Source organism: Ambystoma mexicanum, chromosome 12 (assembly GCF_040938575.1).
Source record: "Ambystoma mexicanum isolate Mex_15411 chromosome 12, UKY_AmexF1_1, whole genome shotgun sequence".
NCBI lineage: Eukaryota > Metazoa > Chordata > Amphibia > Caudata > Ambystomatidae > Ambystoma > Ambystoma mexicanum.
In genome coordinates this window covers 1246467613-1246479739 of record NC_090936.1, presented here as the reverse complement: position 1 = coordinate 1246479739, position 12127 = coordinate 1246467613, and the positions used below count along the sequence as shown (strand labels likewise).

Here is a 12127-nt window from a genome sequence, read left to right as displayed (position 1 = left end):
AAGAAGGGGAACAAGAGATGAAGAATAGGAGGGAGAAGAAGGATAAGAAGCAGATTGGGAAGAAGACTATGAAGAAGAGGAACGGGACGAAGGGGAAGAAAAGGAAGAATAGGAGGGAGGAGCAGGAGAAGAAGGAGATTGGGAAGAAGACTATGAAGAAGAAGAATGATGGGAAAAAGGAGAGCAAGAGAAGAAGAATAGGTGGGAGGAGAAGGAGAAGAAGGAGATTGTGAAGAAGACTATGAAGAAGAAGAAAGGGAAGAAGGAGAAGAAGAGAAGAAGAATAGGAGGGAGGAGAAGGAGAAGAAGAAGATTGGGAAGAAGACTGTGAAGAAGAAGAACGGGAAGAAGGAGAAGAAGGGGAAGAAGAGGCAGGACTGGTTTGCTTGCCCACCGTTGCCAGGAAGGCGCAGCGGTGCATCAGGTCAGGGGTAGAGGCAGAAACAGATTTAGCAATAAAAAGCATTTCAGCTGAGCCACTGAGCAGATCTCAAGAGGTCCGGACATTAGACTCTCATTTGTAGTTCACTGAGGCTCCTGAGACACCAGCATGTGGCTACTTCTGACCCCATTCTGTTATGAGATGACACTCTTTGCACAACATGCACACACACTCCTTTTCTCTTGTTGTATAATTTAAAGAACCTTTTTGGTAGTTAGTGCCTTCAATGCTCAAACTGAGTTTCATTTCTGTTTAGTACATTCATACTTTTTATGGCAAAACTCAAGATGGCGGCCAAGTCGCGTAAGGCAACACCTATAGGTTGGAAGGAAGATGGGGCCGCTTCAGGCGGAATCAGGCTCTGGCAGCCAAGGGCCTCCTTCCAAGAAGTACCAATAATGTGTGTGTTACTTTAGAGAAACTTGTTCACAGCAAGCAGTGTGCTCACACTTTATTGTTGTTTGCAGTCATGCTGACAGGGTTGTTTGACAAGGAACTTGACATTTTTGACAAACTTTAGGACTTGCAATTGCAAACTTACAGTATGTTACAGTTTTAAGAAACGTGTCCTCCTGATCTGTGGAAGATACAATTGTGCCCGAGAAAGTTCAGCTTTAATGGGTATTCCTGTGTTTCGAACTAACGCACCTAAGCAACAATTGACATTTTCAAACTTAAAAAATATATGCTCTTGAGTCAAGTACTTTCCGAAACAAAACAATAGCACCACTTGGCCTCCCAGCCAAATTACTAAATGGAAAACAAACATGCTACATATTGGTCTGTGGTTTGTGGCAGTACAATAATTCAGCATCGCTGGGGCTGGTGTGATAGCTGAGCAGAGGGCCCCAGACGAACATCACTTCCAATTCACACAGACCATCCATCAGGGAATTCCAAGGCATTCTGGTGCTGCCCTGGTTCATTCTATTGATTGATTGGAAGCTGTGTTATGAACAAAACACTCTTGACTTTGACAACAGCATCAAAGTTACCAAGCAATTACCCTCAATGTACAATTACAAAACACCAACCACAGGAGACACCCAGGCATCCACCTTTTTCAGCCAATCAAGAACTATCGCAATTCATAATGCCCAGTGCACAGTTCCATTACTACCTCATCCGTCTGTCTTCAGTATCTGCTCTCAACAGGAAAAGGACTAGCCTTTCTATTTCTAGTTTAGTCCCTCTTTCATTGCTGTTTTCTTTTACTTCCTGTATTAAAGGGAAGTGGTATATCTCTGCGTTTGTTATATCCAAGTAAAGTCATTACGGGCCCTGTCATGGAAATTAAGACTGGGATGGAGAAGACTCAGGCTCGGAGTAATAAAGAACGCCTGTCACCTTTCTGCACTGCTACTTGGGCAATAGTCCTCTTTCTGCCGCTCACTCCAAATGTAACAATCTTCTGCAGTCTCCACTTCTACAAGTAACTCTTTTATTTTTTTAAGTTTTATGTTGGCAGGTTATTTTGTTGTAATTGTTTTTTTAATTTTTCATATTGATTTCTTTGAACTTGTTTATTTTTTTGTTTGTATGCTATTGTATGTTCTTATACAGTTTTAAGTGGCTGTGGAAAGGTTGTGGCCACCACACTGTTAGAGCATTGAGTTCCCCTGGTACACCACCCGCTATATGCGATACAGCACGCTGGATTCAGACACGCCGGAAGGGTCATACGTGGCACGGTTTATGAATGACAGAGCACGCTGTACGTGGCATGGCTTAGGTATGACAGAGCACGCTGTATATAAACACTCCGGAAGGGTCCTATGCGGCCTTGGCTTAGGTATGACAGAGCACGCTGTATTCAGACAATTCAGAAGGGTCATACGCGGCATGGTTTAGGTATGACAGAGCACGCTGAATTCAGACACTCCGGAAGGGTCATACGTGGCATGGATTAGTATGGCAGAGCACGCTGAATTCAGACACTCCGGAAGGGTCATACGTGGCATGGCTTAGTATGGCAGAGCACGCTGGATTCCGACACTCCTGAAGGGTCATACATAGCATGGCTTAGTATGACAAAGCACGCTGGATTCAGACACTCCTGAAGGGTCATTCACAGCATGGTTTAGGGATGACAGAGCACGCTGTATTCAGACACTCCGGAAGGGTCATACGTGGCATGGCTTAGGTATGATAGAGCATGCTGTATTCAGACACTCTGGAAGGGTCATAAGAGGCATGGGTTAGGTATGACAGAGCATGCTGTATTCAGACACTCCGGAAGGGTCATACGTGGCATGGCTTAGGTATGATAGAGCATGCTGTATTCAGACACTCTGGAAGGGTCATACGCAGCATAGGCTTAGGTATGACAGAGCACGCTGTATTCAGATACTCTGGAAAGGTCATACGCGGCTTTGCTTAGGTATGACAGAGCACGCTGAATTCAGACACTCCGGAAGGGTCATACGTGGCATGGCTTAGTATGGCAGAGCACGCTGGATTCCGACACTCCTGAAGGGTCATACATAGCATGGCTTAGGTATGACAGAGCACGCTGTATTCAGACACTCCGGAAGGATCATACGCAGCATGGCTTAGTATGACAGAGCACACTGTATTCAGACACTCCGGAAGGGTCATACGTGCCATGGCTTAGGTATGACAGAGCACGCTGTATTCAGACACAACGGAAGGGTCATACGTGGCATTGGCTTAGGTATGACAGAACACGCTGTATTCAGATACTCTGGAAGGGTCATACGCGGCTTTGCTTAGGTATGACAGAGCACGCTGAATTCAGACACTCCAGAAGGGTCATATACAGCATGGCTTAATATGACAGAGCACACTGTATTCAGTCACTCCTGAAGGGTCATACGCGACACGGCTTAGGTATGACAGAGCATGCAGGATTGAGACCCTCCAGAAGGGTCACACACGGCATGGCTTAGGTATGACAGAGCGCGCTGTATTCAGACACTCAGGAAGGGTCATTCGCAGCTTGGCTTAGGGATGACAGAGCACGCTGGATTCAGATACTCTGGATGGGTCATACGTGACATGGCTTAGGTATGACAGAGCACACGGGATTCAGACACTCCGGAAGGGTCATACGTGGCATGGCTTAGGTATGACAGAGCATGCTGTATTCAGACACAACGGAAGGGTCATACGCGGCATTGGCTTAGGTATGACAGAACACGCTGTATTCAGGTACTCTGGAAGGGTCATACGCGGCTTTGCTTAGGTATGACAGAGCACGCTGAATTCAGACACTCCAGAAGGGTCATACACAGCATGGCTTAATATGACAGAGCACACTGTATTCAGTCACTCCTGAAGGGTCATACGCGACACGGCTTAGTTATGACAGAGCATGCGGGATTCGGACCCTCCAGAAGGGTCACACATGGCATGGCTTAGGTATGACAGAGCACGCTGTATTCAGACACTCCGGAAGGGTCATTCGCGGCATGGCTTAGGGATGACAGAGCACGCTGTATTCAGACACTCCGGAAGGGTCATTCGCGGCATGGCTTAGGTATGACAGAGCATGCTATATTCAGATACTCCGGATGGGTCATACGCGGCATTGCTTAGGTATGACAGAGCACGCTGGATTCAGACACTCCGGAAGGGTCATACGCGGCATGGCATAGGTATGACAGAGCACGCTGTATTCAGACAATCCAGAAGGGTCATACGTGGCATGGCTTAGGTATGACAGAGCACGCTGGATTAAGACCCTTCCAAAGGGTCATACATGGCATGGCTTAGGTATGACAGAGCACGCTGGATTCTTACCCTTCGTAAGGGTCATACGCGGCATGGCTTAGGTATGACAGGGCATGTCTTTGGTATGACAGAGCACGGTGGATTCAGACCCTCTGGAAGGGTCGTACGCAGCATGGCTTAGGTATGACACAGCATGCTGGATTCAGACCCTCCAGAAGGGTCATACGTGGCATGGCTTACATATGACAGAGCATGCTGGATTCAGACTCTCTGGAAGGGTCATACGCGGCATGGCTTAGGTATGACAGAGCACGCTGGATTCAGACCCTCCAGAAGGGTCATACGTGGCATGGCTTAGGTATGACAGAGAATGCTGGATTCAGAACCTCCGGAAGGATCATACGTGGCATGGCTTTGGTATGACAGAGCATGCTGTAGTCAGACACTTCGGAAGGGTCATAGGCGGCATGGCTTAGGTATGACAGAGCACGCTGTATTCAGACACTCCGGAAGGGTCATACGCGGCATGGCTTAGGTATGACAGAGCACGCTGGATTCAGACCCTCCGGAAGGGTCATACGCAGCATGGCTTAGGTATAACAGAGCACGCTGGATTCAGACACTCCGGACGGCTCTTACGGGGCATGGCTTAGATATTTTTTTAAGCAGAATTTGTTTTCCCTCATTGACATGATCTACCTTTTTTAGATCGTTTTTGAGAATCCAAACTTTCGTCTTCTTTTTAATGTTCAAAAATGTGTAATTGAAGTCAGACTTTGCATCTGTGTGGTCTGTCCTAATGCCTTCCGCAAAGGTCTTGTAAGGAATATTTCCATTTGAAGTGACAAATTTATAGAAGGAAGAACATGGCTGACATTGAATGGGTTCTGGGTATTATCCCAGTCTCCTAGAGAGGGATGTGGTCCTAGATGCAGATCTTCCCTGCTGGCTTCCCTGCTGAATGCAGACAGCTTCCTCAAAGGGGCCCCCAAGAAGAGCTTCCTCCAGTAGAGAATAGTGGGTGCCTGGGTATCATGGTAAATCCCCATCATTGTGAGACCAAGAAATCCAAACCTCCTCTCGATGTGAAAGAGGAAAGGTGCCTGGCCCTGTCACGCCGCTCCTGGGATGCTTCATGCAGGATACTCTGCTGTTTCACTGAGGAGGGTAAAGGCCCAACACCAGGGGATTCTGCCTGGAAATGTTGTAGTGCGGGGCCACTTCTAGTCTGGTCTGGCCCCAGCTTGACTGCTCACAACCCTAAAGGACTCTACCATTTACCATGATTTTTTGGAATGGCAAAGAGATCTGTTGCCTAGAAAACAAAGCCCAAGAATTCTATTTTGGATTTCAGGAATTCGCATTTGATGCTGTTCAAATTGTAACCTTGCGGAAATAATCCCTGGCCAGTAACCGTATTCCATCCCAGATGTGGAACACAGCAGAGTATCATGACTCATTTAGAACACTTAGAAGGCTGCCCAGGACACTACTTATAGCGTGCTGAAAGAATTCTAAAGCCATGGACACTCCGACGATTATCTTCTTCTGTTGGCCAAGGTAGAAAAGGTAGTGACTTAGCATGACTGTGGATGTTGCATGGTCTGGTGATACCCAGTATAGGTTCTACCACAATATCATCGGTAGTCGGCATCGGGCGGTACTCACTTTTCATCCCCTAGATAGGTTGGTTGGTAGTCACACAGGTTCTGACAGAGGTTGCTTAGTTTTTGTTGTCAACCCAAACATCTTCTCCACAATGTTCTCTTGCTGCAATTTTGTAAGATCTTGCTCAACGCATTTCTGAAGATGATAATAAACTCTTCAGTTGTTCAAAGCCCCAGTTGGCCTTGCTCTTCAGCGTAAAGGTGATCCAACTCTGCTTTGAGACACCCGACTTCCTAGAACAATGCTTCGAGTTTGAGTGGGTAGGCCAGACACATCTTCCAGGCATACCCTGAACAAAATTCACCATGTTTAGTGCTTCTGTTGTGTCACACCTCAGGAGAGTGTTATTGCTTACCTTGGTGACATCGAAATGTGACTTCAACGTTTTCTGTCTTTGAAAGACTTCCGCCGTCATTGCTCCCTAAAGTGAGAATGGTCTGGATCCTCCAGACTTAAATGTTCAAACCTTGATAGGAGCCGACATTACATCCAGGTTGATAGTTGTGGAATTATTATTGGCCATGACGTTGACTGATGCCCAATGTCCACTGGGTCTTGTGTTTCCTTGACACAGATAGCCAGAGTGCATTGTGGCTGGCTGTGCCTGTTAATTATCCTGTCCATGCTGCTACACTATTTCTAAGTGATTGACGCACTGACATTGCTTCTTTTGTGGACGCATACGAGTAATTTCTAAGGTGCCCTGTCTTGGCAATGTATTGTAGAGCATAAAGAAGCCTAGGTGCCTTGGCTGTGTCTTCCTTTTACCTGCTGGCCACTAACCTCTCAATCCATAGATGCCAGTAAGGGCCTGGATTCGAGGGTCCATCGGTGATGGCAAATTCCTGCATCGGGAAGATGTGCAGACTGGATCCTTCTGCGTGTGCTGCCCTTTCCTCACTTGGAGATGCTGAGGAATCAGGCTGGACACCCTACTTGTTGTTCATGTTGATGAGGTCCTGCCACAGCTGTACATGCCTTGCACACGCTGGTGCAACTGATCTGAGATGTGCCCCCCGGCAGCTTTGTTCTACCTGTGTCTTGGCCTGTAACCATCAACAGCACAGATGTGTCTTATAACAGTGCTTACTTCTGGCCTGTCATTTCCTTTTCGGATCCAGAAAGCAGAATTCGGGATGGCTCCTGATAGAGTGCGTTTGATGTCTTTGGGTTTCAGGAGAGCCTCTAGTGCTTTATGGTATAATGTCATTTCTTTATGCCGTTATTAAACAGAGAAGAGCATTTTTAATATAATATGGCCAAGTTGTATCTCACAAGTGAATTAAAATGATCCATTGTGATATATAGAGACATCAGACCATGGGAATGTCCACTTGTAATCGACAATCCTCTAAAGTCCTAATTTAAGATATGGACTCAAAATATTGGTCTAGAAAATGCTGGATGCGGCACCCCATCACTGAGATGGAGTACCATTCAACCAAGATCCCTAGAAACATCACTGAGAAGGAGTACCATCCAACCAAGATCCCAGGAAAACATTACTGAGATGGTGTACCATACAACCAAGGTGCCAAGAAAACATCACTGAGATGGAGTACCATACAACCAAGATCCCAAGAAAACATCACTGAGATGGAGTACCATACAACCAAGATCCCTAGAAACATCACTGAGATGGAGTACCATCTAACCAAGATCCCAAGAAAACATCACTGAGATGGAGTACCACCCAGCCAAGATCCTTAGAAACATCACTGAGATGGAGTACCATACAACCAAGATCCCAAGAAAACATCACTGAGATGGAGTACCATATAACAAAGATTCCTAGAAACATCACTAAAATGGAGTACCATCCAACCAAAATCCCAAGAAAACATCACTGAGATGGCGTACCATACAACCAAGATCCCTAGAAACATCACTGAGATGGACTACCATCCAACCAAGATCCCAAGAACACATCTCTGAGATGGAGTACCATGCAACCAAGCTCCCAAGAAAACATCACTGAGATGGAGTACCATACAACCAAGGTCCCAAGAAAACATCACTGAGATGGAGTACCATACAACCAAGGTCCCTAGAAACATCACTGAGATGGAGCACCATCCAACCAAGATCCCAAGAAACCATAACTGAGATGGAGTATCATACAACCAAGATCCCTAGAAATATCACTAAAATGGAGTACCATCCAACCAAGATCCCTAGAAACATCACTAAAATGGGGTACCATCCAACCAAGATCCCAAGAAAACATCACTGAGATGGCATACCATACAACCAAGATCCCTAGAAACATTGCTGAGATGTAGTACCATCCAACCAAGATCCCAAGAAAACATCACTGAGATGGCGTACCATACAACCAAGATCCCTAGAAACATCGCTGAGATGGAGTACCATCCAACCAAGATCCCAAGAAAACATCACTGTGATGGAGTACCATACAACCAAGATCCCAAGAAACATTGCTGAGATGGAGTACCATCCAACCAAGATCCCAAGAAAACATCACTAAGATGGAGTACCATACAACCAAGATCCCAAGAAACATTGCTGAGATGGAGTACCATCCAACATCACAGAGATGGAGTACCATACAACCAAGGTCCCTAGAAACATCACTGAGATGGAGTACCATCCAACCAAGATCCCAAGAAACCATAACTGAGATGGAGTATCATACAACCAAGATCCCTAGAAACATCACTAAAATGGAGTACCATCCAACCAAGATCCCTAGAAACATCACTAAAATGGGGTACCATCCAACCAAGATCCCAAGAAAACATCACTGAGATGGCATACCATACAACCAAGATCCCTAGAAACATTGCTGAGATGTAGTACCATCCAACCAAGATCCCAAGAAAACATCACTGAGATGGCGTACCATACAACCAAGATCCCTAGAAACATCGCTGAGATGGAGTACCATCCAACCAAGATCCCAAGAAAACATCACTGTGATGGAGTACCATACAACCAAGATCCCAAGAAACATTGCTGAGATGGAGTACCATCCAACCAAGATCCCAAGAAAACATCACTGAGATGGAGTACCATACAACCAAGATCCCAAGAAACATTGCTGAGATGGAGTACCATCCAACATCACAGAGATGGAGTACCATACAACCAAGATCCCTAGAAACATCACTGAGATGGAGTACCATCCAACCAAGCTCCCTAGAAACATCAATGAGATGGAGTACCATCCAACCAAGATCCCTAGAAACATCACTGAGATGGAGTACCATCCACCCAAGATCCCAAGAAAACATCACTGAGATGGAGTACCATACAACCAAGATCCCTAGAAACATCACTGAGATGGAGTACCATCCAACCAAGCTCCCTAGAAACATCAATGAGATGGAGTACCATCCAACCAAGATCCCTAGAAACATCACTGAGATGGAGTACCATCCAACCAAGATCCCAAGAAAACATCACTGAGATGGAGTACCATACAACCAAGATCCCTAGAAACATCACTGAGATGGAGTACCATCCAACCAAGATCCCAAGAAAACATCACTGAGATGGAGTACCATACAAACAAGATCCCAAGAAAACATCACTGAGATGGAGTACCATACAACCAAGGTCCCTAGAAACATCACTGAGATGGAGTACCATCCAACCAAGATCCCAAGAAAACATCACTGAGATGGAGTACCATACAAACAAGATCCCAAGAAACATCACTGAGATGGAGTACCAGCCAACCAAGATCCCAAGAAAACATCACTGAGATGGAGTACCATACAACCAAGATCCCAAGAAACATCACTGAGATGGAGTACCATCCAACCAGAATCCCTAGAAACATCACTGAGATGGAGTACCATCCAACCAAGATCCCAAGAAAACATCACTGAGATGGAGTACCATACAACGATGATCCATAGAAACATCACTGAGATGGAGTGCCATCCAACCAAGATCCTTAGAAACATCACTGAGATGGCATACCATACAACCAAGATCCCAAGAAAACATCACTGAGATGGAGTACCATCCAACCAAGATCCCAAGAAAACATCACTGAGATGGAGTACCATCCAACCAAGATCCTCAGAAACATCACTGAGATGGCGTACCATACAACCAAGATCCCTAGAAACATCACTGAGATGGAGTACCATCCAACCAAGATCCCAAGAAAACATCAATGAGATGGGGTACCATACAACCAAGATCCCTAGAAACATCACTAAAATGGAGTACCATCCAACCAAGATCCCTTGAAACATCACTGAGATGGCGTACCATACAACCAAGATCCCAAGAAAACATCTTCGGCAAATGCCGTCATCTTTCTGGAATATTTGGTGAGGTGAAAGTCCTGGCGAGGGGGTGTTGATTGGTGGCTTTTGAAGGTTCCCATTCTTACCTCATCAAGTGATTGGCACTTGTTAATCTGAAATGATGGCTACAGGTTTTCCCGAAGAGCCAATCGATGGATTCACGCCAAAGGCAGCAGCAATGAAAACTCCAGAGGTGACGACAGAAGACCTTAAATCCTTAAATGTATACAGACCCCTCTGCTTCTTGACCAATTGTCTTTTCTGCCTTGACTTAGAAAAGCATTGTTGCTTCACTCCATGAATTGTGGCAACACAATGATTCCCGCTTGCTCTTCAGAATTAGCGAGCAGCACAAGGCACATCTCTTTTGGGGCCTTGACCTCACAAATGCTTTTATCACAAATCTAGAATTTTAAAAAGATGAAACTTCCATGTTTGAGTTTATTGGTTTCGTTGTGATACTGGCTGCCATTGTTGTCACTGTCCCAGAAGGACCTCCTTTTTCTGCAATGGGCAGAGCTGTGGGGATCTGCATAACCTGCTGTATCACTCACACTCTACTGTCAGTTTAACTTCAAATAATACTTCCACTAACTTCTTCAACAAGTTGCTGTCCTGGTAGTTTTCATTATATAACTACTGTGCAGATAAAGAAGACAGACTTCAAACTCGCTGCACATTATGAAGACAGACTTTACATTCACGTCAAGTAATGAAGACAGACTTTACATTCACTTCAAGTTAGGAAGACAGACTTCACACTCACTATACGTTTAGAAGACAGACTTTACACTCACATCAAGTTTTGAAGACAGACTTCACACCTGTACACTATGAAGACAGACTTCACGTTCACTACAAATGTTACATTTTGGCTCTTTCAGTTAAACTGCCTCCTTAGCCTTGATTCTGTATTTTGAATATGTTTTGATTAGTTTGGGCTGAAAAGGATGCCTTGTATACATTGCCCGTTACATTTAAAGAATATTATTATTTTTCTCTTTGTTCTGTTTTTCATGTGATTTTCACTGGTTAGCCCTTAAAAAATGAACCAGAGCTTTCTTATTGCAAACTACAAAGTAGCACCTGTGTACTTTAAGACAGAATTGTGTGTATTATTTGATATGTGCGTATTAATGATATGATAATTTGTACATATGCTGTTTTATATGGAAAAAATAAAAAGAATTTACGTTGACAAACAATATTTTCTCAAAGAACTCAGTGAGGGGCTGTAGCCTACAATTAACAGTTGATAGAAAATAAAATAAAAATAATCTTCCTTCTTGCTCTTATCACAAGTGGTGGAAAAATAAAGCGTTGTCATTCAAGGCATGTGTCTGCCCCATGCCTGGGGGGTTCTTGTGTACCTGCTGTGTGCGGCTGCTGCTACTGTTGTGCAAATCTTGAGGGGTGGACAAACAGCGAGATCGGAGGCTGTGGCAATGCACAACCTCGTGTTTGTGTTGAAGTGCAAATAACAATGACACTCCTCGGCCAGGCGTGGAGAAGCTCCAGTAGCCAGGCTTTCAGAGTCAATTTAGTGCAAAATGGATCCGCTCAAGCCCATTCAGTTCCCGGACCCCGGGGGCCACAAGCATTTAAAACAAGGAAAAACTTTTTTGCAGGACATTTCAAAGAGGTTGAAAATAAGAGAACAACACAGCAACTCCAGGAGGCATACAGGACGAGCTGATGCTGGAATGTGGCCCGCACTTGCCGTGTCGTTCATTGGCGACACTTGCTGAAGGGGCGAGCAGCTCTCGTGCATGTTGGTGGGGAAAATGCCCATTAGTTCTGATATCACCAAGCTTATTTCAACTATTTTTAATAGTCCTACACCGTTTAATAAATCATTCCTCTACAGCAAAGTCTTGCGCAAATGTCTCATTCCTTCTCCAGTTCCCAGGACGGCGCGTCTTACAGTCGGTAACTCCTGTGTCCTGTGTGGCCTCGGCTGGTGTTCTTCAAGTTGACATCCTGCGGAAAAAAAGAGAGAGAGCCTTCAAGCCGTTGGGTTTGGCAGTGGTGAGTGGTTGTC

At 45.1% G+C, this 12127-nt stretch overlaps 1 protein-coding gene across 2 annotated transcripts in view; it reads right to left on the bottom strand.

Annotated features, from left to right (window-relative positions):
- Positions 1-878: 878 nt before the first annotated feature.
- The window catches only part of IGF1 (insulin like growth factor 1), a 385102-nt gene continuing 373853 nt past the window's right edge, over positions 879-12127 (bottom strand). For both annotated transcript variants that reach the window (XM_069629927.1, XM_069629928.1), the window contains exon 4: positions 879-12066. In XM_069629927.1, coding sequence (XP_069486028.1) covers positions 12007-12066 — 60 coding nt within the window. In that variant the 3' untranslated portion in view covers positions 879-12006. The remainder of the gene's footprint in view (positions 12067-12127) is intronic.